The following is a 26,949-nucleotide window of genomic DNA, read 5'->3' as shown; positions in this document are numbered from 1 at the left end:
CTGTTCCTTTTATTACACCGAGAAAATACATTTCAGTTTGTATTTCCTTGAGTATTTTAATTATTAATGGATACAGATTTTTCTAAGGATTGATTTTTTTCTTCCAGAATTCATAGTGGTAATTTTCCCCTGATCAATTAGCGTAATTTAAGCTGTTAATTTACTATTATTGAAATAACTTTCAACTTTAGAATAAATCATGTTTGTCATGAAACATTATTTCCATTTTTAAAAAAGTTTTTTCTCAGCATATGTTATACATGATGATAGGTCTCCTTGTGATATTTTAATATGCATTTTTAAGATATTTTGGTCATATTCACCCAGCCACCCTCTCTGTCTTACACACACACCTGCACATCATCTCCCTTTTCCCCAGTTTGTACCCCTCCTGCTTCCACGTCTTGGTTTTCAGTGACCCAATGATGTCATTGTGATGGCTTACAGGAGCATAGCGAACATTATTTACAGGGGCATAAGCCACTTAGCAGGAGCTACACCGCTGAAGATCTTTGCCCCTCCGCTAGAAACCATCATCTGCCTGTGAGTACTCAGGGAAGGTCTCTGAACCCCTCCCTGCTTCATAGTATCTTCTCTTTGCCTTGCTGGGGTGACACAAATGCCCACGAATGACAGAACATTCAGCCCTCACTTATAATCAGCGCCATGACCAGTTGCGAGCCTCTGCAGTAACTATCCTTTGCAAAACGATGCTTCTCTCGTCAAAGCATGAACGTTGAGAAGGCAGTTAGACAAGCACATCACATCCATTTAGCAGTGCAATTGCTGAGGCCTTCCCAGGAGGGTGTGGCTCTTCTCCAGCTCTTTGGCCAGGCTTACAGTAATACTTTAATTTTTTCAGAGGAGCAAGTCTCCCGCCCAATCAGAAAGAAGCTACTTACCCAGAGCTGACTGGCCACTGTTGCTCCAGTGGGGGATATGTTTCCTGACCTGTTGATAGTGTAGCATCCAAGCGTCACAGCTGAGTCAGACTGATGATGACGATCTCCCCCAGCAGCCTTCATATCACCGTTTGGCACCATGAAATTGACTTGAGAGTTGTCTTGTTTCCTTCTGTTGCTGTAAAGAGACTCTTATGAAAGAAAGAGTTTAATCAGAGGGTTGCTTTCAGTTTTAAAAGATGAGTCTACGATTGTCATCGTGGGAAGCAGGCAGGCATGGTGCTGGAGTCGTAGCTGAGGGATTTACATCCTGATCCTCAGGCAGCAGGCAGAGCAAGAGACACCAGGCCTACTGTGAGTTTTTGAAACCTCAAAATCCATCACCGCTAACACAATTCCAAAAATTCTACATTTATCCCCACAAGGCCACACAAAATCTTGCCCTAACAGTCTTACCAATAGGAGACCAAACATTTAAATATATGGACCTGTGGGGGCCATTCCCATTTAAACCATCATAAGAGGAAATTAGTTTCTAGTTCAGGTTCAGCTGTGTTTCTTTATATTCTGTTGAGGTAGGGTCTTACCATCTAGTCCTGATGGGTAACCAGTAGCAGTGGTATCTGCCTATCTTGTTTCAGAGGCCTCAGAGGCCACCCTAACTGACAATTCACTGGGTGGCATTCTACCCTTGGCAATGAGATTTATTTTTTTTAAAGATTTACATATTAGTTTGTTTATTTATTATGTATACAGTGTTCTGCCTACATGTATGCCTGCAGGCTAGAAGAAGGCACCAGGTCTCACTACAGATGGTTGTGAGCCACCATGTGGTTGCTGGGAATTGAACTCAGGACCTTTGGAAGAGCAGCCAGTGCTCTTAACCTCTGAGCCATCTCTCCGCCCCAGCAATGAGATTTCTATTAATAACCTTATGACTTCTCCATAAGGTTGTCCATCCATGCAAGGTACCACTGATCAAACTCTTCAGTTTTTTTCAGTTAGTCTACAAAGTAGCAGGTTTCCAGGTGACATTTTCACATATACTTAGTTTTGGTTGTTCCTCTCGACAACCACCACCTTTCTCCATCTCCCTGCCCCTACCTTGGTTGCCCACCCTCAGAATTCCCCCTTACACTTCCATATCTTACATGTCATGCTAGCCTCTCCCTACGTTAGAGCCTCTTCTCCTCCTGCCCCCTCGTGGGTTCCTTTCAGTTTCTTGTCTCCTATACATACATAGTCATATCCATATAAATACACAGATATAAAAATTAGGAGCTGGGATCTGCACATGAGAGGAAAACACAGCATTTATCCTTTTGAGCTTGGGTAAACCTCACTTAAGGTAACAATTTCCATTTCTATCCTTTTTCCCGAAGATATCATAAATTAATTTTTCCTTGTGGCTGAATATATAATTTCTTTAGGGTCTCTTGTAGTTATAATTATTTCATCTGCAAATAAGAACACTTGGTCTTCTTTCATTCCTGTTTGCAGCATTTTGAATTACTTCTCTTATCTTGCTGTGATTAAGATTTCCCAGGTTCTATTGAACAAGAATGGAGAGAGTGGACATACTTGCCTTGCTCCTGATTTTAGCAGAAATGCTTTGAAATTTGGCCAGAGGTGTGTCATGTATATCATATATTGAGATAAGTTCTTTCTATTCTCAGTTTCATTTGCACTTTTATGATGAAAATAGGTTGGGTTTTTGTCAAAAAGTCTTCTCTGTATCTACTGAGATGCACATATGGTTTTTCATTTATTTATGTTTAAATATATTTTATTTAGAATACAATTATATCACTTTTACCTTTCCCTTTCTCTTACCCAGACCCTCCTATGACCCCTCCTCTGAACCCCTCCCATGTCCCACTCTCAAATTTATATCATATATATATATGCATGCACAAATGTATGCATATGGCCTGCTGAGTTCATTTCTGTTGTTTGTTGGTATATGATTTAAAGGATGATATTTTTTATTTTATTTTTTGTTCCACCTAAAGTTTCCTTTCCCTCCCCTCTTTCCAGTCCCCACAACACATGCCCTCCCCGCATCCCATTCAGGCCTCCTCCACTGTTTTTCTTCAGATACAGGCAGGCAAGGGATGGCCAATTTGTATTGGTCCATCAGTCAGTGAGCTCATCCCTAGAAGAGTCTGGTTCTCCATCCTAAACATCACAGGTCGCCTATGGTTCCTTGTCTATGGGTGGGGCCATGTGACATGTTCCTCTCTCTGTGTTCTAGGCCTGTTGATATCTTCACTTTTCAGGTCTTATTTATGCAGACATTCTAGAAGACGGTCTCTAGGTTGTTGGTCTCTTCTTGGTTTAACTTTTGTTAGTATGGATGAATCCAGAATTTGTCCATTTCATTTAGATTTTTTTTCCAACAGAATGTACTTCTTGTATCCTCTCTTCTGCAGTCTTCCCTGAGCCACAGATGCAGGAGTTCTGATGCAGAAGTATCTGTTGGGACTGGACTCCCTAAGACCTTTTGATCTCTGAATTGTGTCTGATTGTGGTAATGAGCTAAGGGTCTGTGGTGGTTTGAAAGAAAATGGCCGCCAAAGGGAGTGGTACTATTTGGAAGTGTGGTCTTGTTGGAGTAGGTGTGGTCTTGTTGGAGGAAGTGTGCCACTGTGGAGGGGGCTTTGAGGTCTCATATGTGATCAAGCCACACTCAGTGTCTCAGACCACTTCCCGTTACCTGCAAGCGAGTTGTAGGGCACTTGGCTATTTCTCTAACGCCATGTCCGTCTGCATGCCATTATGTCATACCATGATGATTATGGACTAAACCCCTGAAAATATAAGCCACCCCATTTGAATGCTTTTCCTTTATAAGAGTTGTTGTAGTCATGGTGTTTCTTCACAGCAATAGAAACCCTAACTAAGACAGGGTCTAGACATAGAGTTCTCAATAAAAGAAATAAGAATGGCTAAGATAATGCTTCCGAAATATTCATTATCCTCAGCAATTAGGGAAATGAAAATTAAAACAACGTTGAAATGTAATCTCATGACAGTCAGAATGGCTAAGATCAACGAAACTGACAATAGATGCTGGCAAGGTTGGGGGTGGGGAGAAGAACCCTCATTGGCTGTTAGCATGATTGCAAACTGGTATAGCCTTTCTAGAAATCAGTATGGAAAATACTCAGATAATAAAAGTAACTACTTTATGACCCAGCCATGCAATCTTTGTCATATGCCCAAAGGACACACACCTTACTCCACAGATACTTGCTCAACCATGTTTACTGACACTTTATCCACAATAGCCAGGAAACAGAAATATTCTAAATATCCTTCAAAAGATGAGTGGTTGTAGTTCTTGCTTGAAAATCTGGTAGAATTCTGCTCTGGATCCTGGGATTCTTAGCTGGAAGGCTTCTTGTTACTGTTTTTGTCTCTTCCTTTGTTACAGGTTTGCTTAGTTGTTGGTGTCTTCTTGGTTTAACTTTGGTAGTGTGGGTGAGTCAAGAATTTGTCCATTTCATTTAGATTTTTTCCAGCAGAGTGAACTTCAAATTTGATTTTTTTGTTTCTTTGGTGTTTTGTTTTTCAAGACAGGGTTTCTCTGTGTAGCCCTTGCTGTCCTGGAACTCACTTAGTCGGCCAGGCTGGCCTCAAACTCAGAGTCTACCTGCTTCTGCCTCGCAATTGTTGGGATTAAAGGTGTGTGCCATCATTGCCTGACTGGAGTCCAGATTTTTAAAGTAGTCTTTTATAATTTTCTGCATTTCTTTGGTCTCTGTTGTAATGTTTCCTTGTTCATTTCTGATTCTGTCAAATTGGTTCATCTCTTTCTTTCTTTTGGGTTGGAGGACCAAGGAACTGTTGATGCTGTTATCTTTTCAATGAACCAGCACTTAGATTCATTGCTTTTTTTTAAAATGGGGGTGGGAGTGAGGGTTCTGTGTTTGTATTTAATTACTTTTTGTTTGATTTTGACTGTTTCTTTCAGTCTACTAGGTTTGGTTTGTTCTTGCTTTCCCAAATTTTTGAGTTGCATCATTCAGTCATTTACTTGTGATCTTTATGGTTATTTAAATGTAGGAATTTAGAGCTATAGACTTCCAAAACCACTTTTAATGTGCCCCCAAAGGTTTGTTGTGTTGTGCTTTCATTTTCATTTAGTTCCAGGAATATTTTCTTTTCAATTTTCAAACCCATTCATCATTCAGTTGGATTTCCACGAGTTTGTGTATTTACTAGAGATTATTTTGTTGTTAGCGTTAAGTTTTATTGCATCAACAACAGATAGGATATGTAGGATTATTTCAAATTTGCTTTATTTCTAAGGTGTGTGTGTGTCCCAGCGTGTGATCTGTTTTAGAGAAGTTTCCATGTTGATTGCATATCCTTTGATATTTTGGTGGAATATTCTGTAGATATCTGTTAAGTATGGGGAATCTCTGTAAATACCAGGGCTGGCTCAGTAATGATCTGTATGAGACAATAAGGAAATCTCGTTCAACAAGATTCAATAGCCATGAGTGTGCAACAAAGCTTAAAACATGTTTACATTAAAACTCTTTATAAAGTACATATGCCTCTTCCTCCACTAAGATGGGGTCTGTTGACTTAGAAACAGTGCTCAGCATAAGGGTCTATGGAGAATGAGATAAGCATAAATGTCTGTGGGAGTCAGGATTGGCCTGGCCCTGCAGACAGCACAGAGGTTAGTGTAAAGCTTAGTGCTCTCGTAAAGATGGATTTTACTGACTGAGAAACAATACTCAAGACAAAGGCCTAGGGAAGAAGAGTCTGGGATAGAAACGTAATCGTCTGGGGGATTCGGGTGTGGCTTGGCCATTCAGACAGCACAGATCGCCAGAGTATGAACTACATCCATTCTCAGTTTTCTAGGTGGAGAACAGGTATACCTTACCTCCATTGAGGAGACAGCCCTGCATGTTTGTTTAAAATTCCTGCTTTCTCCAGTGCTTGTCTATGAGAACTTTATGTCCTCTACAGTTATGCCCATTTGATGTAAGACGTCATTTAATTCCTAGGTTTCTCGTTTGCTTTTTGTTCAGATGACATTGGAGAAAGTGGGGTTTGAAACTGCCAAGTTTTATTGGTTTTGTGTTCATCTGTGTCTTTAACTCCGTTACTGGAATTTAGGGTGAATTGTTCCAGGCTCCACTGGCTCTAACAGAGAAAGAGCCTCATGGGAGATAAACGGTCAGATGATTGCATTCGTTTCTCTGAGGGCTGTTGTTCTGATAGACTCGGTTTCTGGCTGGCCGTTGGCTGCTTCACTGCTGACCTGTTTTATGTTGTTAATTTTGAAAGTCGAGTGTCAGTGTTACTCTGTTTTTGAAGAAGAGCATGGTTTTATTTGCTCCTTTGAAATCTCAATAGTTTTAATGGCTCCATTGTTCTATTCTGCTTCCCTCCACAAGGCTTCTTCATACCATTGCTCCCATTTCTACAGTGTGTTGGGCTCCTTAATTTATTTTAACAATTTCATTTTCTCAGTTGTTTTAAAACCTTTCTTTGGTAGCCAAAATTTATGTTTTCACGTATTTCTGTCTTCCCCTGGGCATCTCATAATTTTTTTCTTATTTCTGAGAAATTCTATCCTGTACATCACCCCTGAGGTCCATCACCGTTTTTCTTGCCCTGATAAACGTGGCATTTCACTTTGTGATTATTTCAGGTGGCTCTGTATGGCTGGCCTCACTGTTCCTTTAACGCGGCTGGACCTTCCCTTTCTGAAGGATTCCAGTTTGTGGGCACACTCTTGTCAGCACAGCTGGGTCTCTCTACCTCTCACTTGAAGGATCCACTGTAATTGTCCTCCAAGTTTTCTCTTCCTTCCTTCCTTCCTTCCTTCCTTCCTTCCTTCCTTCCTTCCTTCCTTCCTTCCTTCCTGCCTTCCTCTCTCTGTCTCTGTGTCTCTCTGTCTCTGTCTCTGTCTCTCTCTTTGTTTTTGAGACAGTTTCCCTGTGTAGCTCTGACTGTCCTGGAACTCACTGAGATCTGCCCCCCTCTGCCTCCTGAGTGCTGGGATTAAAGGCGTGAGCCACCCTCTGCTTGGCCTTCCACGTTTTCTTAGCCTCTGAAATGTAAAGGGATGCTTTCATGTGACATATTCTGATTATGTCTCCCCAAACTCCCTCTGGTCCTTCCCACCTTCCCACACACCCAACTCCATGCCCTTTCTTTCTCTTTCTAAAATTAAGATCTAAAAATCTATAGAGGACTTAAAAATGTAAGCTCCCGTCTCAAACAAATGAGCCAGTCAATACAGGGAGACACAAAATAAATAGGATTAAAAAAAATCAGGAAAACATTTTACTCCACTAGCTAGTATGAAAAATCTAAGTCAAATACTCCGTTAGCATTCTGTCTCACTCCATTCAGGCTGGGGCACCAGAGCAGTGGGTAAATGCTTGTTTTTGTTAGCAAGGGGGCCTTAAGTTCAACCCTCAGAACCTATTAAAAACAAAAGGCCAGACGCGCTAACACACACAATCCTAGCACTCGGGAGGCAGAGGAAAGCAGCCCTTGGTGTGCTCCAGGCCAGTGAGAGGTGTCGAAATTTGGTGGGCAGTGCCTGTCCTCTGACCGCCACGCACGCACGCACGCACGCTCGCACGCACGCATGCATGCTCGAAAGTGGGAAGGGCACTATTTGGAAGGAGGATGGGACAAACGTGGGCGGTGGCTCTGCACAGAGATCGGGGGACCGGAAAGGAGCGTTTGAGAGCCGTTACTGTTCACTGCAGCCTTCCTTTCCACACCTCCCACCACCTTCTGCAGCTTCTTCAGCCTCCGGCCCTGGTGGAACAAAGACCTTTTGGACACGGACGCTTCCGGCATTTCTGGCCTCCAGCGATAGGAGGAGGCGAGAGAGATCCCCAGGGATCCTGGCTTTTAGTCAAGGAAACTGACCACTCTTCTTTGGAGTCTTCTAACCCTAACCCTGCTTAGCCAGTTTCTATCCCCTGCCCACATCAATAAATTACTGAAGGAGGACAGTAATTCATAGTGAATCCGAGTTGGTTTGGGTCAGGGTCCTGGAGGCTGAAAGTTCAAGACAGGAGTGTGTGAGCACCGTGAAGGCCTTCCGGCCCGGCCGCACAGTAGTTAGGCACGGCGTGTAGGAGAGACCAGGGCTGGAGCAAGCCCACTGCCTTGAAATGACGTTATTTCGCCCTGAGTGTGGAGCTCCAGAGGCCCAAGTGCTTCCGTAGGGACCACCCACACCCACCAGGGTTGCATCTGGTGTTAAACTCTCAGCACATAAGCATTGAAGGACACGTTGAAAATACATCAGAAGAGATCTTTGCTATTCTTTTCTTGATTTTCTTATCTTTGGGGGAGAAGATTTGCGGAGGAAAGAGGCATGCGCTGTTAACGTTTTGCCAGTTTACAAAATGAAACCTCTGTCAGTCAGTCAGGAAACACTGCTGCCCCTATGGTGGTCAGAAGTCAGGTCAATGGACATTTGACAGTGCATGCGGGCATCTTAAGGGCTGTGAATGGGAGTCAGTGCTCAGAGGTGAGGGAGGGGTCAGAGTCTGGAGTTCCAGGCCTTGTCCTGTGCAAGTTGATCTTGGTTTGTCCCCAAACGTCCCCTGGGTGGGTAGGGGTTGGCAATTCCTGATAAAAAGGATCTGAGTGTCATTTCCAAAAAGTGGGCATCAGCAGAGTACTTCCTGTGTGTCCTCGTCTGCCTCAACCCATGTGCCCCTCTAAACTGCCCCAGGTGGGGCTGGAACGGCACCTTCTCTAGGAGCTGCTGGTCAAGCCCGGGGAACCTCCCTTCCCCCTGCGATCTCCACAGCCGAGTTACCCGAAACGTCCTGACCACGGCGGGGCTGCGTCTAGAGCAGAAACATCTTTTCTCTCAGCTGACTCTTCAAGCTTCTTATATCCCAGTATGGATGAAGGATTCGCCTCTCTGTCCCGACAGCACCAATCAGCACAGGCTTGCTGTCTCTTTCTGCAAGCGAGGGTCTGCCCCTCACCCGGATCTCCAGCACACAGCCCAGCATATGTTTTCTTGCGGGCTCAGTGCTTGAGAGGTGACAACACAGGGGCAGTTGGAGACCCCCTTGGGAGTTCTTAGTCTAACCGGTAAAAGAAATTTAAGAATGGACTCTCCGGAACCTCAAGGACAACTTGAGTACAGTTTAAAAGAAAGACTGGGCAGCAGATGAGCTGCCATCTGGCAGGGAGAGAGGCTTCCTAGAGAAAGAGAAGGGCGCCCAGAATGTTGAGGGGGTCAGTATGCAAAGCACACTTAGAAAGCAGACAGACAGAAGAAAAGGCAAGGTAAAACCAAATGGGTCAGGTTTAAAAGCTACAAGGCTGCAGCCTGTTTGCTGTGCTGCCCCGTGGCTTGCCTGCAGTAATCACAGGCAGTGATTCTGGGAAGGAAAACAGCGTACCATCTCATTAAAGGACTAACTATTCTGCTTAGCTCTTTAGCATGGTCTAAGGCGAGTCACCTTCCTAAGGGTGGCCCTCTAGCGGAGGGGGTGACCTGGTTCAGCTGGAGGGCTGTGTCTTTTCTCTCCATCGGCAGTTTTCCTACTCTGACATTTCTCCATTTGACGAGGTAATCCTAAAACAGTTTAGGAACCAGGTAAGCGATCAGAGCCTCACACACTCTTGGCCTTGTTGCCTAATACGAGGCTCAAGGACATTTTGGGGTTTATCCAAGAGAGAAACTTTGCTTTGGGGGGTCTCTTTACTTTAAACTACCCAGCCAATTCAATTTCTACCCCCTGTTCCCAGCAAGGGATTAGGATCCCTTGGCACTCACTGTTGTCCTTTGCTCCTCCAAGACGTCATGTCTCCTGGGGCTTAGAAGCTGAGCCTCGACTTGGAGTCACACTGACAAGCAGTGAGAGGGAAACAGAGCTTTACCATGCCTGAATGTATCATGTGAAATTTAAATTTTTTTTTTTTTTTGCTTATGGCCACTAACCCACAGTCATCATTTTAATGACTATTCTTGTTAAAGGCTGAGACAAAGCTCTACCAAGTGGAGGAAGTTCTGCATCGCATGTTGTTTTAATGAGGAAAGGAGACGGTTTACAAGGGCTAGCACTTGAAATATTCATGTGGACTCCTTCTTGAACGAGAAGATACATCCTTGTATGTAAGAAGCACTCTGTTGTCATTAAAGATTAATTCCGAGTAATAAGAGAACAGAGCAGAGTTGGGAGAGGCAAACACTTCTTCCAGAGTTAGAGTCGTGACCTGCTTGCCCAAGCCATCACACAGTCTCCAAGGACTTCTCTGCCCATCCACCCTTTTAGGTGATTCCAGGGAAGGGCTGCATGGTAGTGATCGGGCAGGAGGGCCAACATCTTAGGGGGGAATCTCTGGAGGTTTTGTTTGTTTGCTTTTCAGATTCCTTTCTCCGTAAAGGAAAGGGCCTCTTAGAGAGCAGACAGGACAAGAGATTACCTGAATCTGCCCTTCAGTCTCCCAGGCTCTTTTGTAGTCAGGACAATGGGACCTGTCGGGAACCTGGGGTTGCCATTCAAGGAGTAATGGGAGAAAGAAGTGACTCCTAAATGACCTCAGTGCTTACCCAGGGGTTTGGGGGCAGGGTGGTAGCTGTGTGGTCCCTTACCAGCAGTGAGAAGCATGGTGTTTATAAGAATGAGGATCTATGGAGAATTCTGCCTTACAGTTACAATAGCAGCTCACCGTGACTCAGTTTACCTGTCAGGCTTCACAGTGCGGAAGAGGGAGGTAGGCCGAGGGCTCTCCATAGGTGCTGTTGATGTAGAGATGCTTCCTGTTTTTCTCTTTTGACTTCTTTCTTAGAAGCCACCAGAGTCACCCCCACCTCAATGGGCCCTCTGCTAGGGTGACCTCTGAGTGCTGGGGTGCCCCAGGGATGGGGGATAGCTCCAGCTACACCTGTATTGAGGGCTCAGGGGATGACCAGAAGAGGTCTGGCCTCTTATTTTGTCACTTCCAGCTTCTAATAGCTGGGCTTTGTTGGGCTTTATTTCCTTAGGAGCTTTTCCCAAAGCAGTGTGAAATGAGGGCCTAGGTTCCAAATTTCTTAAAATCCATTCATCTGTATTTAAATTTTGGAAAAAGAAAAACACTCAAAAATAAAATTATCCATGCGATAATTATGGTCTGAATAAGTTCCATTTAATGAGAGTCTCCAGGCATGATAATGTTGAGTAAATCAATGATACACTTCAACATTCTACAGCCATGAAATCATCTGTATCACATACAAGGAAGCATTTCATGTGCTTTACTTTTCTTCAGAATCTGCTTGTTGGCTAAAACAGAAAAGAAAAAGGGCTTCTTTCTTTCCTGACTTCACAATTTGCCAATATTCTATGCCTGGAAGAGGCCAGTGGTGATGCTGTAACGATAAACGGCATACTTACTGAAAGTAAAAATAAGTATTTATTGTAGAAATTACTCACAAGAGACAAACAAGTAACCCAGAGGAGCCGAGTAGTTTTCTGCCGCCGAACTGGAAGCCAGAAAGCCGGAAAAAGAGAGCGAGACTTCCGTTGTTCAGTCTTTTTTTTTTATTTTCCAGTTTAAATTTAGATAAGAAACAAGGTTGCTCCACAAGTCAGTTCCAGGTCCCTCTCCCTTTCCCTCCCCTCCTCCCATGCCCTTTCCCCAACCCCCCCAATCCCTGTTGTTCAGTCTTTTATTCCTTCCTCTGTAATGCCCCTAGCCATGCCCAAAAGTGGGCCTGGCTAGTGACGTAGTTCACCACCTATGTCCGTGATATATACGTCTTTAGTCATGCCTAAAGTGGGTGTGGTTAGCGGTGCGGTAAACTGCTCTTTTATTACATCATCTGTATGTGCCTCTAGATAAGTCACATGGCTAATGTCGGAGTTCTGTTTTCCTCCTACACAGTGGGGCTTCTCCTACTGTGCAATCCTCACTAAAACAGACTGTAGCAGGAGAAAGACCACCCATCTCCAGGACCGATGGGTTTCTGGCGGAGGGGAAACAACAGGGAATGGTTAGTGGAATCTTTTCATTTGAAGACTGAACCTTGGAGGGTCCGTGGAAGAATGGCCCTGGGACCCCACCAGTCTCCTCTGCTCCGGGTGTGCCCACTGCAGAACCTGCTCTGCCTTGCTGGGATGAACCTACTGACCTCCCAGCACCCTGGGGGGCTTTGGCTTCCCTCACCTTGCAGGAGAGCAGAGCTCAGCAGATGCAATCTGTTGTTCCTTGCGGTCTGCAGTCCAGGATTCAGATAGCTACTCACTTACGATGCCATCTGCCCCTTCTCTTCAGGGGCTGTTTATCCAGAGTGGCTGTGTTGTTCTGAGCCCAGGTCAGCTTCAACCTTCTAGTGGTGGTGGTGCAATTGTGATGATAAAAAATGCTTTCCTTTATTGTTAGGACACTCAGGAACTTGAAAAGTTGATTTTCAGAATTTTACCTTTTAACAAATTAGAAAATTCAGATAATCAAACAGAAAATCCATGATCAGATAGGGACAATAGCCATTTTTTTTAACATTCTGATGTATAGATTTCCTATTCTGTGCATGTGTTGTAATTTAAAACCAAATTAGTATTGTATATACATATGATTTTATAGTGAAATGTTCCCAAGCACTGCATATCCTTCGATATCGCTCCTATGGTTACGTCTCTGTATGACTGCACATCACCCTGCCAGTGTTTACAGTGTTGGTTGTGTGGTGTGTACGGTGGGAGAAAACTAACCTAGGGGAAGGACTGAGGGACATATATAAGATACCCCCGACTAGGTCTCCACTTGTGCTTGTTGAAATTTAGGTCTTCCCCTCCCTTTTCGTTTTTGGAGAAAGTTACTTGTCCCCCAGCATAAGAGTCATATAAACCCTGTCAAATACCATCAATATATTGATGCCGATTCAACTACACCCAGAGCTGAAAAAAATGTTTGCTGTCCTTATTGTCTTACTCCATCTTCTGCTGATATAGCAAGGACAGCTGAAACAAAAGTAATTTATAAAGGACAGAAGTTTGCTCAGCACATAGTCCTGAAGGCCGAAAGCCCAAGAATACGGTCGTGCCGTCTGCGAGAGGCCTCTTAGTACACCGTGGACGCGGCGGATGGCATCACACGTCAAGACAGAGCACATGTGCTGCCCATGGTTGTCTCAGTTACACACTGAGGAAAATTTAAAAGTTCTAGAAGTGTATGTATACTCTCTCTCTCTCTAAATATATAAATACATATACATATGTATATGTGTGTATACATATATAAATATCTATAGTCTATGATTTCTACCCCCAGGCCTTGCATCAAAGAGGACTTAGACTCCGGGTGTAACCTGTCATGGGATTCCTTCTCTTGTCCTAACTGGTTGGGAAATGCTGCTTTGGAGATATGGCAGACATCTGTCAGCTGTGCTCCTCATCTGTCCCAGCATCCAAGAAGCTTCAATTCCTTTCCCGTTTCAGAGGTCTCCTCCAGTTGCCTCTTGCTACTTCTCAGAGTTGATGTCGCACATAATAGTGAAGTAGGAGAAAGGGGTTTTGGACTTTGGTCTGGACCTCAAGCTCCCCGAAGCTACCCATTTGTTATTTTTCTTTTCCTCTGTGTCATTTAATTTTTACTTGGATGTTTTATCTTCTTATACACTGGTCTAAGTAAGATATCAGTAAAATTTCTTTGTGTCTATTTTCCTAGTCTCTGGGTACTATAAATACTATTTGTATTCTCTTTCTCATATAGTTAAAAAATTTTAGACACAGGGTCAGAGAACAGGCTCAGCGGGTAAAGTACCTGCCACCAAGTGGGAGGACCTTGCTTTTATTCTTGGGATCCGCAACTAAAAGGAGAGAATGGGCTCCCACAGATTGTCATCTGACCTCCACTTTGGAACAGTGGTTCATACAGACACATGCATATTAAACAACGTGCATTAAACAATAAATGTTTTAACAAAACCTTTAAAAATTTACACAAACATATTCATCTTTTTTTTTTTTTTTGAGACAGGGTTTCTCTGTGGCTTTGGGGCTGTCCTGGAACTCGCTCTTGTAGACCAGGCTGGTCTTGAACTCACTGAGGTCTGCCTGCCTCTGTCTCCCGAGTGCTAGAATTAAAAGCGTGCCACCACTGCCTGGCTTAAATTCATCTTTATTTGGAAATCCTAAGATGACATGAGAGTGATCAGCTGTCTCAGGCTTGTTGGAAGTAAGTAGAGTAATTGTGTTTGAGAGCCCTGAGTTTACACTTTTGTCTATGATTTGATGAAAAGTTAGCCCTCACTTTTTTGAGGAAGTCCCTCTTTACTGTCACCATCCATTTTTCTGGCATTTTGGTGGGGGGTAAGAATAACAGCATTTTTGTACCACCGGCGATGGCATATTGTCCCAGCTGTATCTGGAGTCTCAGCTGCACAAAAACTAGCTGCAGCTCCAGATGCCACACCCACTCCACACAGTGGCTTCTTATTGGCTGAGTGTGCATTTGTACTGTCACCTCTAAATGGGAGGCTCTTCCTAAGCATGCTAGTGGCTAGCTTGCTCTCAAGCGTCTGCTCCTGGATCATCCTCAGGGAAACCCTCCCTCATCACTGCATGGAAAGTGCTCTGTGACTTATTACTAGCTTCACCCGAGCTCCATTATCTTCCAGAAGTTTACTGTGTGTTCTACACGATAATGATGCTCTAATACATACGTGTGTGCATGTAGATGCATGTAATTCCTTGTATTGGCCTTCTAGAAGAACATTAAGGGCGCCACTGTTGAATCCCAGCACTCCTCAGAGAGCAAGTCATGTTAAGTCGCACTCAATAGATATACGCCAAGAAATAAAGACATAGAAGAGACTGAGCTGTGTGAGGTGTAGGGTTATGATGACCAACGTGATTATAAAAATACACATTCTTATTAATTCAGCTTACTCTTATCAATCCAGTGGTGTAATAGTCACTTGTTGTGTGGAGAGTGGCTCTTAAGAGAGATTATTGTCAGAAGGTTTTTACTTATTTATTTTTATCACAGTTTCAAATGGAAAAGACAGCAAAAAAAAAAGTATTATCTCTTTTGATGATGGCCTGTTTCCTAGAGGATGAGTTCTGGGTGCAGTTCTGTATTCTTTGCCTTTGAAATCAATAATCTACAAATAGTAGGCCACATATGGGTTTTAATTTATGGGTTGAATGTAATAATTGTATTAATAGTTGATAAAGTCATGCCAAATTCTACTTTTTTTCTTTCTTTTTTTTAAATTATTATTTTATTTAGGTTAGAAACAATCTTGCTTCACATGTCAATCCCAGCTCCCTCTCCCTTCCCTCCTCCCCCGCCCTCCCCACCAGGTTCCCCAGTCCCCCACCCAATCTCCACTTCGATCAACAAGGAGGGTGACACCCTCCATGGTGGATCTTCCCCAAGAGTCCTGGCTGAGAGAGCCTCCCATATTGTGGCATGGGCACTGAAACTCTATTTGTGGGCCAGGGATAAATACTACCCAAGGCCCCATAGATTACCTAGGCCTCCTCACTGACACCCACATTCAGGGGGTCTGGGTCAGTTCCATGCTTTCTACACAGTCATTAATCTGGAGTCCAAGAGCTCCCCCTTGTTCAGGTCAATTGTTTCTGTGGGTTAAATCAGCCCACTCTTAACTCCTTTGCCCATCAGTTCTCTTTCTGACCCTGGATTTCAGGAATTCAGTTCAGTGTTTGTCTGTGGGTGTCTGCCTCTGTTTTCATCAGTCGCTGGACGAAGGTTCTGTTTCCCAGACTCTCTGGCAGTGGGATTGTATGTTGGCACTCCCCTGATTCATGTCTAAAATCCATAAATGAGTGAGTACATACCATGTTTGTCTTTTTGTGACTGGGTTACCTCACTCAGGATGGTTTCTTCTAGTGCCATCCATTTGCCTGCAAATTTCAAGATTCCATTGTATTTTTCTACTGAATAGTACTCCATTGTGTAAATGTACCACATTTTCTCTATCCACTCTTCATTTGAGGGGCATCTAGGTTTCTTCCAGGTTCTGACTATTACACATAATGCTGCTATGAACATAGTGGAACAGACATCCTTGTTGTGTGAATGGGCATCTTTTGGATATATGCCTAAGAGTAGAATTGCTGGGTCTTGTGGTAAACTGATTCCCATTTTCCTGAGGAATCTCCATACTGATTTCCAAAGTGGCTGTATAAGTAGGCTCTCCCACCAGCAGTGTAGGAGTGTTCCCCTTTCTCCACATCCTCTCCAGCATAAACTGTCGTTGGTGTTTTTGATTTTAGCCATTCTTACAGGAGTAAGATGGTATCTCAGAGCTGTTTTGATTTGCATTTCCCTGATGGCTAGGGATGTTGAGCACTTTCTCAAGTGTCTCTCAGCCATTTTAGTCTCCTCTATTAAGAATTCTCTATTTAGTTCTGTACCCCACTTTTTGATTTGATCCTTTGGTGTTTTGCTTCTTGAGTTCTTTGTAAATTTTGGAGATCAGCCCTCTGTCATATGTGGAGTTAGTGAATACCTTTTCCCATTCTGTGGGCTGCATTTTTGTCTTGCTGACTGTGTCCTTTGCCTTACAAAAGTTTCTCAGTTTCAGGAGGTCCCATTTATTAATTGTTGATCTCACTGTCTGTGCTACTGGTGTTATGTTCAGGAGGCTGTCTCCTGTACCAATTCATTCAAGGGTGCCTCCCACTTTCTTTTCTAACAGGTTCAGTGTGGCTGGATTTATGTTGAGGTCTTTGATCCATTTGGACTTAAGCTTTGTGCATGGTGACAGACATGGATCTATCCGCATTCTTCTACATGCCAGCACCATTTGTTGAAGATGCTTTTATTTCCATTGTATATTTTTAGCTTCTTTGTTGAAAATCAAATGTTCATAGATGTATGGGTTAATATCAGGGTGTTCAATTCAATTCCATTGGTCTACCTGTCTATTTTTGTGCCAATAACAAACTGTTTTCAGGATTACAGCTCTGTAATAGAGCTTGAAGTCAGGGATGGTGATGCCTCCAGATGTTGCTTTGTTGAATAAGGTTGTTTTGTCTATCCTGGGTCTTTTGTTTTTCCATGCAAAGTTCATTATTGTTCTTTCAAGGTCTGTGAAGAATTGTGCTGGTATTTTAGTGGGGATTGTGTTAAATCTGTATATTGCTTTTGGTAAGATTGCCATTTTTACTATGTTGATCCTATCTATCCAAGACCTGGTGTCTTCTTTAATTTCTTTCTTTAACGACTCAAAGTTCTTGTGATACAGGTCTTTCACTTGTTTGGTTAGCGTTACCCCAAGGTATTTTATGTTGTTTGTGGCAATTGTAAAGGGTGATGTTTCTCTGATTTCTTTCTCAGCCCTTTTATCATCGTATATAGTAGGGCTACTGATTTTCTTGAGTTGATCTTCTATCCTGCCACTTTGCTGAAGGTATTTATCAGCTGCAGGAGTTCCCTGGTGGAGTTTTTTGGGTCTCTTATAGTTTACATAAACTTCTTTTTGAATAAAGTTACTTTTATTCATAAACCATAGGATGCACAGCATAAACACTCTGTAATTCTTACGTTATTAACTGCATTGAGTAGCTGTACATAGTGATTACACATAGTAACAGAAGAGTCATTCGCTGAAGATTAATTTCAGTGGGGTGTTGGTGGGAGCACATGGTCCTCTATGGGCAGAGAAGGTCTCTACACGTTCAGTTTACAAATCCTCCTGTGAAATCTGAAGTTCCCTCTTTTGAGTTCTTAGTTCAGTTAACAGAATAACTTTAAAATGGACTAGAAAGGACAATTCTATTACATTTCAATTAGCCACCGTGGTGGCTGCTGGGAGAAAGACCAGGATGAGAGGAAGGCATGTGATTTTTAGGCAGTCACATGACAGGTAGAAGAGGGGATGTTGGGTAGCTTTGGAGAAATTGAGAGAGAAGACCCAGAGTGCCTGGAAAGTGTGCCAAGACTTCGGCCACTATCTAAAGGAAGAAAGTAGAGGGGAAAAAAGGCAACATTGCGCTTTGCCGGGTTATACCCAGGAAACTGGTAGGCTGCAGCGGTACACGGTAGGCTCACTGTGAGTGAGCTTGGAGGAAGGGATTCTGGGTAGTTTCGTGAATGGGCTAACCATTCATCCCTTCTCCTTAGCGTGACTTCAAGAGAACAGCTTGTGAGTGGTGCCTGGAACTCCTGCGCAGCTGGATTAACTCTTGAAAGAATGGAATAACAGTTTGGAAGGTTTCTTGTCGCTTGCACTACATTTCTAGTCAGAGCCAGACATAACCACTTGTCTTCTGATACTCTGACCCAGGTGAAGACTGTCTTACTGGACTCAGCAAAGCCTCAACAAGCCCACCCCTCACATATATCGTAATGAGTGACAAAGCCGATGTCTCCCTTTCCAGTGGGACCAGGGAAATGAGAGGCGAGGTCTAAAGCCTCAGTTGTCTCCAAGGTGACTGTCACACCAATGATTGTTTTCTTTTTCTTACCTTTTGGGAAATAACAAACAATAACAAAAACAAACAGACAAAAATCTACTACCATTAAAAAAGGAAAACCAAGCAGAGGGAAACAGAAAATCAAAACTGGAGTAAAAATAAAGAGGAGCAGATTATTACCAAAATACAGAAAGACCTCAAATCTTTTTGCTTTTTCATCCATGTCACTCCATGGGATATAAAATAGGCAGGATTAGCTATGAAATACAGATGACTCCAAAGGCTCGCTGATTCTGGTATGAAGGAGTGTCACTGGAGACACGCTTTAAGACTACAGCTTTCTTGCAGACACAGGAACATGCGGATCCTTGGCTGTCATTCTCTCTTGGGCCTCCATCTCTACAGAAGTGCTGTTTTGCAAGAAATATCATCAGTGACCTTTATGAGGATTTGCATGCATGGTTCTGGGGAAAATGAATATACGGACAGTTTTTATTTTTAATTTTTGTGGCAGAGATGACTTACAATGAGCTCTTTATCAGTTTCCTCTTTTTTTCTAAGTTTGCTGTGACATTACCCCCAAAATAGCAGTCTAATTCAAGTCTATTTAAAAACGATTGTAATTATAACGTATTCAGAAAGTTTGTAAAAATAAACAAACGTGTCAACTGTTAAACGTGTAAGAATATCTTACGTTTGAGTGACTGGGATCTTGATGATTTTTCTCTGGTCAGATTTTAAAATAAGGCAAGAACTAAGAAGAAAAAATCGGCAAGGGAACAAAATAGAAAGTGAATCACAAAGGCACATTGCTTTCTGTCTGACTTCCTGAATGTCAGCATCGGTTTCTTCTCACCACAGCACAGCCTCTGAGAGCAGTCGGGCTGACTGTCCCCTTTCCTGTCCTTCTGGAGTGGCCCTGTGACTCACACTGGTCCCCCCTAGCTTTGTAGAGGGCTCCAGGTAGCCTGAGACCCTGTCTCTGTTCTCACCCACTCCTTGGGTGTTCCTTAAATGTGGATCAGTCAATGAAAAGGAGAAGACGGACACAGGAAAAGCATATTCATTCTACTTCTAAGGGTTAGACCCGTGTTGTTATTATGCTACCTGTGTCTTGCAAGAAACAAGAAATGTCCAGCTCCAATTCTGCTGGACAGCCTTACACCCACTAATGTCCTCTGATTGTAACTGCAATCCGGAGGAAACAGGAAAAGCCAACAGAGCATGGGCTTTGAACGATGAGCAAAACAAGTGAGGGGATTGGAAGGCTGAGTGGCCCCCTCGTGGGTGGTTCTCCTTCCCTTTTCATCTCCTTGATTCCTCCCGAGCAGGCTTCTATCACGGAGTGTCATGGCGACATTGATTGGCAGCAGTCCATCTGGATGGAGTCAGACAATGGCGATGCTGGGATGGATGGGCAGAGGGTTTCAGGAGAGCCAGAGGGTTTGCACAAGTCCCAAGCAGTTCCTCGATATGTGGGGCTATCTCAATCCAGCTGAACAGAACCTTCCACACAGGTGGCTGGCCAGCTCAGGGATGGTAGGTGTCTGCTAGCCAACCAGCCTGGACAGCTGTCCTGAAACTCGAGCCACTGAACTATATATACATACACATGGGAGAGAGACCCAGAGCAGGTGGAAGAAAAATACAAATTTGAACCACCTCAAAAAATATTCTTTTTTGATGCAGCAAAAAATAGCTAAAAGGGGATATTGTAGATGAAATACAGGAAACAAGAAAACTCTGCTGAGAAAAGAGCAAAGACAGCTGATCAGAAAGAAAAAACTAACAAAGAGAAGATTATCATCAACAAAACGGGAAGAAGAAAGTATAAAATGTTAGCTAGAAAGCTAATCCTTTGCAAAGAAACCAGACAGCACATACTGCCGATATCAACAAGAAAATGGAGTTATAATCCAGACACTACAGACTTTAAAGTAACAACGAGAATATATTAATAAATTTACAACAATAAATCCATCAATTTACATGAAATGAAATGCTGTCTTGAAATAGAACATCCTAAATGGCTTAAGTTGCAATAGAAATTCTGAATAATATTATTATCAATCAAAGACACCGAATTAATAATGTAAATCTGTCCATCTACAAAAGTTGAGACACAGCTGACGTCTCTGTAGAATTTTCTCAGACTTAAGTAAGAACCGGTTCTAATCCCATGAACCCATTTCAAGAGGAAACAGCTCATTTTGTAACTCCTTGGACATAAGGCATTATGGGAGAAAGAAACCCAGAGCAACAGACCTCATGAACACAGTTGTTTATGCTTCATTTACTTTTGAGTCTACGTCATCAGTTACGTAGAACGTGGAATCACTTGTTTTTTTATAAGTAATAAAAAGAAGCATGACACTCTCATTTGTTAAAATAGTACTGGCACATATATTCCTTCTGCTTGTTTAGTTTTTGGTATTATTTTTTAGCAACTTTTATATATTTGGATTTTAATCCAGCGTGACAACCTTCAATATTTAAGACTTTTATTTTATTTTACCATTGTATTTTATTGCCTTACCTATTTTATTATTATTTTAAGATCAGCTTACTCTGTGTAGCCAAGGCTGGCCTCAGACTTGTTATGCAGCCCTAGGCTGTTCTTTATGTCATCTTTGGGCCTTGGTCTCTTAAGTGCTGGGATTATCTGAATGCTTGCACTCCCACAGCTGGCTGAGAACACTCTGTGTATGCAATGCTGAAGCACTTGGCTTTAAGTCTGTACTTTTATTTGCCCCATATCTTCAGTTTCAACTCTCTTTTTCGACTTATTTGGCTTGATTGTTATTTAGAATTGTAGTTTGGTCTCCCACAGTTATACACTTGAGATTTTCAGTGCTACCATGTGATTTAGAGACAGCCTCTATCTTTAAGTCATAAAGGGTCCATTTTGATCGACATTTTAATACTCTTCAACTCTTAGATTCCTTAAGCAAAATTCCTTTTGACTCTCCTGTCTATGAACTCTCACATGTTAAATGTTAGTTCTTTCCTATTTTGGTTGCTTCTACTTTTATCCACATCAATTACCATCTTTTATCCTTGATGGCCCCAGACTGTAATCTCATTACTGATTTTTTTTTATTACTGATCTTAATCTTGGGATTCACGAGAGCCTACATTAATCTCTCTCAGGATGACTTGTTCCGCTCTCCAGTGCTGCTCACACTTCCTGACTTCAGTGGCTGCTCTGCCTCAAGCTGCCAGGCAGGTTTATGTCTTTGCCACTCAAGTTTCTCAGCGCTTTCTTAGTTACAGGTAGTGCACGCATGCAGAAAATTTACACAGCTTACTAATTCACACCTGAGCTAAAGAGTGTTGCGTTCGGAGTCTTTTTGTTTGGATGCAGAAAAGCCTGCATGCTGCCATCCATTGTTCTGAAGGTGGCAGCCATGAGTTATTGTACTGGCTTATCTCTGGGCACAGCTGCTGTATACTGTGTGGTGTTGTGATCTATAGCACTTCCTTCTCTCTACTGTGTATCATCAGTGGAGATGAGTGGTGTGCATAGTCTTCAAGCACACACACAGTTTTATTTTTGAAGTGCCAATATGTAGTGACTCCATGATAGAATACATCTATCACGGAATCAGTATACATCTATCATGGAATCAGTACATATTTAATTTACCACTTTGTGTGTCATAATATACAACATTTGTATATTTCTTACAATTTGATTTTTATTTAATTATGAGGCCAGATGTTTTGAAATGAGTTATTTGGTAGAATGTTCAAGCATGTTGAAGATATTAGTTTATCTTTTCATACTGCACACATAGGTTTTGAGATTTTTATATAACATTAAGCCTCTGCATATACACATAAGATGTGCTCAGCACACTGTGGAGGAATATGCACGTATGAACATCTTTATGTATCATCTGCCAGACATTTTTAACTTAAATTGGGCAAGAGGTTTTAGCTGCATTTAAGTTTCTAAATTTTCCTATTATTTAACGAAACTTGGGTTATGCTCGATTACTTGCTAGTAAAGGGATTTATTTTACTCTCGTATGAGACAGAGCCTGTGTTCTGAGACGTTCGTTTGGTTTCACACGGCAATAGTAGAAGCATTACCGTCATCCACCATTCAAAGGCTAAGGACACAGCACAACGCCATACAATGGGCAGGCCCACCCCACAGCAAGGGATGACCTGGCTCTGCGTTAGCTGCCTTTCTCACAGTGACAGAATGCTTCAGAAACTCAACCTGAAGTTTGGTTCACAGAAGGAGTGGTCTGTTTGGCTCAGGGTTTAAAAGTAACACTAACCCTGTCCTCACAGCTATAACCACCTGTTGCCACAACTGTGGGCTGGATATGTTTCTCTCTTGAAATTTCTCCGACAAACAACTAAATACATTACCTTTGAATTTAACTTCACTCAGGTTTTCAGGACATGGACTTAAAATAGCCAGAATGTTTGTCACAACGTAACCTGAATGACCTCTAGCCCATTTCGTGGTAGATTCTTGTTCGCTCTGGAACCTCATGGACACAGTTTCCAATCCCCATTGCCTTTGGCATCCTGGTCTTTCACGCTTACACTAGAATGGCCCGTCCATGCTTCCAGCATTCTAGGGCTCCTGGAGCCTCAACTCTGAAGTCTTCCAAATTCTCCCCCAAGACAGTTGCAGCAAATGCCTAAGTACCACATGGTCAGGTTCCTTGTTAACCTGACTGGATTTAGGAACACGATGGCTGTGATAATATTTTCAGAACAGATTAACTGAAGAGGAAAGGCCCGCCCTAAATGTGGGTGGCACCATTGCATGCCTTGAGGGTCCTAAATTGTCACTAAAGATGAAACAGGGTGAAACATTGACACATCTCTCTCTGCTTCCCGAGAGGGGATGCAGTGAGATCAGCTTCTTCTTGCTCCTACTGCCCGCCGTGATGGACGAGGCCCTCAGATTCTAGCCCCGAACCAACTGCCCCCTTTTCCTCCACTTTTGGCATTTATTCTTATAGAAAGAATAAATATAATAATAATACCACAACAGCCCTAACCCCCATAGCAATCTCCTGTATTATTCTTTTCTCATTGCTCTCATTGCTCTCACAAGAAAACACTTGGCAAAGACAACTTCAGGGAGGGAGGGTTTGCTAGCCACACAGTGCGAGGGTCCCATCATGGAGAACGTGGCAGTAATTCTTCTAGATGTGATGGCAGAAGCATGAGAGAGAGAGAGATGGCCACACTGTGTCCACAGTCAGGAAGCTGAGAGAGATGAACGCTACCACTCAACTTGCCTTCTCTTTTCTGCTTTTTATTCAGTCTGAACCCTAACCCGTGGAATAGTGGGTGGGTTCTTCTTCCTAAATTATGTCTGTTTGGAACACCCTCACTGACATCCCTAAAGACACCGCCACTGAGGTGACTCTAGATTCCATCAAGTTGACAATGAAGTTGACAGGCTCGGGGGTGTTGGTAGGTAGCCCAGGAACTGAGCATCCCTGCTGTGGGTAGACTTTCCTGATCTAGCTAATGTCAAAAACCAGGAACCGAGCATCCCTGCTGTGGGTAGGCTATCCTGATCTAGCTAATGTCAAAAACTGATGACTGAGAGTTGTGTCTGAAGCTCCAGCTCTACCATCGTTAAACAAAGTCCAGCTAGGAGCTGTACATACGGATCAGAACCTCGTGACTTAAATGTACGCATCCGAACTGGCATTTCAGTATTAACCTTCCTTCAGTGACATTCCAGTGGAAATGTCACACGCTGAGGACGTAATGGACAGCTGGGTTGCTGTCCCATCCCAGAGCTGTGTCCTCTCCCTGAGCTGCAGCTGTGGTCTGAGCAGTCTCTCGAGCTTCTGTCATCTTTTTAAACTCTTCTACATTCCACCGGAAGCAGACTGTCATGAAGACACATCCCTCGTGCTGTGAAAATAAATGGCCATGTGCTTAAAGGGTTGTAACAACTTCGTTTAAAAAAAAAAGACTCAAGCTTTTAAAATACATTGGGAATTCAGCTCAGTTAAAAAGACGTTTTTATGGGTTGACATTCCTTTGTGCGAAATAAAGTGGTGTATCCCATGTAGACCTTAAAATAAAAGGATTGCCTTCTGTCCAGATTTAAATTTACCATAGAGGGTGACACAAATCAACGAGGGGTTCCTGCCTCTGCTAATGTACATTTTCCCTTCCGCGCACCTTCGTGAGTATGTATGATAGCAAATTTATTTGTAGACTGTGTTAGGGAGTCTAATCTTTAATGAGAAATGATAATCTGGGCCTACCTTCTATTCTCCTCTGTGTAGTCTCACTCTTAAACACATCTTCCTTGTAGGCACTGGCGCGTCTTCACCTGGTAGAGTACATGGGAGAACAGACTGCCTTGCTGATAAAGGTACATTGGATGCTCTAATAGAACATGTCCTAGCTGCTAGTCTTTGATTTTTTTGTTAAAAGGAAAAAGAAAAAAATGTCTGGTAAGAATGTTACATTAATTACGTCAATTATGACCGAAGCCTGCTTTATCCTGGGTAGCCTAGAGATGAAGGGATACTTTTATCAAAGGATATGTAATTATAGATGCCTGCTATCTTGCTTTGGCCTTTAGTTAAAATATGTCTAAAAAGGGGCAGTGCTCAGTAAGCGAATGCTGCAGAGATCCCCATCTTAGGACTCTGCTGGGCCATCCAACGGGAGGGGTCAGTCTATGTGGCCATCCGATGCGGGTAAGAAATGCTGGCTTCTCTGCCTGCAGAGCTATTTGACTGAGAATAGCTGCCCCTCTGTTACTGGTGGCCAGTGTTCCTGGTACGGGTGTGGCCCTGGTTTGCTTGTCTACGCTCACCTTGGTCTTACCATGTGTCAGGATGAACTAACAACCTTTTGACTCTTCCTGTGCATGTAATTTAGCAGGTGCTATGTGGTTGATGCGTAGCACGGCCATTGTCTGCTCCTTTTAGATGGTCCCGGAAGATCAGCGCTTGGCGGCTGCCATCGTGCTAATCGTGTGGGTCTCAGCCTTGGCGTCATCCTTGATTGACAACATCCCATTTACAGGCACAATGGTAAGCTGTGCTTAGGGCCCAACCTCAGCCTGCACCCATTTGGGCCCACCTTTCCTTCCTAAGAAGCGGAGTATGAAACCAGCTCCTCTGTTGCTCTTACACGGAACTTAGAGGCCAGTGATGGGCTAGGACCAGGGTCTGCAGAGTGGACAGTGCGTCATGGGTGGCTGCCTTATTTTGGGAGCCCCGTGGAGGGCTGCTACCCCTCCCAGAAAAAAAAAACCACATTTTTTTCCCAAAGGGACACCAAAAGACCAAGCTGCCTCTGTTATTTATTCTGAGTAGTCTACATGGCTTCTGGTACTTGGTCTGTGCAGGGATTTCCCCAGTTGGGGAGTTCTCTCTGTTCCTCTCGAGACCCCGAGGGAGGGACCCCCATCCCCTATAGATAGGGTCCCCAAGGATGGTGTAGCCTAGCTGGTAATTTGAGGAGAGGGTGGGTCTGGCTCATAGCTCTTCTTCTAGAACCCACAGTGGTTAGACCTCACTGTCATTCTGGAATTTACTTTCTGCTAACTGGAACTCGTTTTCTGCTAACTTTTTATCCTCCAGAGATCCAGTGTGGTTCTCGTTTCAGGGTGTGGGTTTGGGAACTCTGAACAAATGCAGTAGCTGTTATTTCTAGTGGGCGTATCTGGAACAAGACACATGAGGTCTTCAGGAGTCCAGAATGCCACATTTACAGGGTCCAGAGAATCTGTAAAATTTCCAGTAAGCAGCATGGTTAGATATTAAATACTGAGTGTTTTCCCTTTAAGTAATGGACAACAAGATAATGTTATCTGTGAACAGGTCTTACTAGTCAGGGTTAGGGTTCAATAAAGTAAGAGAAGTAAGGAGACAGGACTGGAAGTAAATATGCTACACTTGAGTGTTTACAAGACTATTAATCTGTGTATTGAACAACTCAAAAATCTACAATTTAACAATTAGGACTGATGATTTTTTTCAGAGATAAAAAGTCAGTTAATAAACCACTGTGTTCCTCTGTAGGCACAATAAACTAACAATGAGAATTTGAAATAAATGATATTGGCAGGTGGTGCTGCCTTATATACATCTTCAGTCCCTGAGACAACAGGTGACCTTACCCACTTAATCCTGTCCTGGGCGGGCTGCATCATGAGGTTCCAGGATATAAGTGTTTGTCACAGGCTTTGTCTGTTCTTTTTTTCTGGCTTTGTAAGATCAGGAGGAAAGACAGACATAGGAATTAGCAACTCTACGACAGCACAGGCTTTATTTGGGAAGGACCTGAGGAGGGGACAGTTCTAGTCTAAGAAACCAGAGCCTGCTATTGCTTATAGCTGTAAGGCAGAAAGGGGAAAGGACAGAAAACATCACCTTTCAGGGTTGTGTGGACTAATGTTAGTGGTAGCGAGGGAAATGAGTAGTGACTTAGGGAATGTCAGATGATGGGTAAGCGTCTCTCATGATCAGTTTGCTGGGGTTTAATAGGATAGACAGAACAAGGATATAGAAAAACAGGCTACTTTAGATTTGTGAAGTGTCATTGTCATTTCTTACTGAAATGGAGGAGCTTTACAAAAAGATGTGGCTCTGGCTAACAGCCCCGAATGCTCCCTGTTGAAATTCTCTTCTGGGGAAGCTTCA

At 43.1% G+C, this 26,949-nt stretch overlaps 1 protein-coding gene and 1 long non-coding RNA gene across 2 annotated transcripts in view; both read left to right on the top strand.

Annotated features, from left to right (window-relative positions):
• Oca2 (OCA2 melanosomal transmembrane protein) overlaps positions 1-26,949 on the top strand; it is a 176,751-nt gene that overhangs the window by 136,124 nt on the left and 13,678 nt on the right. Inside the window, 2 exon segments of the mRNA XM_040733342.1 lie at positions 24,606-24,665; positions 25,231-25,335. Of these exon segments, the coding sequence (XP_040589276.1) occupies positions 24,606-24,665; positions 25,231-25,335 (165 nt within the window).
• On the top strand, positions 12,871-13,562 carry LOC121134769. Its single transcript, XR_005871994.1, has 2 exons — positions 12,871-13,074; positions 13,176-13,562. It is a non-coding gene; the product is annotated as an uncharacterized LOC121134769 (long non-coding RNA).

Source organism: Mesocricetus auratus, unplaced genomic scaffold (genome assembly GCF_017639785.1).
Source record: "Mesocricetus auratus isolate SY011 unplaced genomic scaffold, BCM_Maur_2.0 Super-Scaffold_100030, whole genome shotgun sequence".
NCBI lineage: Eukaryota > Metazoa > Chordata > Mammalia > Rodentia > Cricetidae > Mesocricetus > Mesocricetus auratus.
Note: the sequence above shows the minus strand (reverse complement) of the source record. Positions and strands in the feature narration are given on the sequence as shown.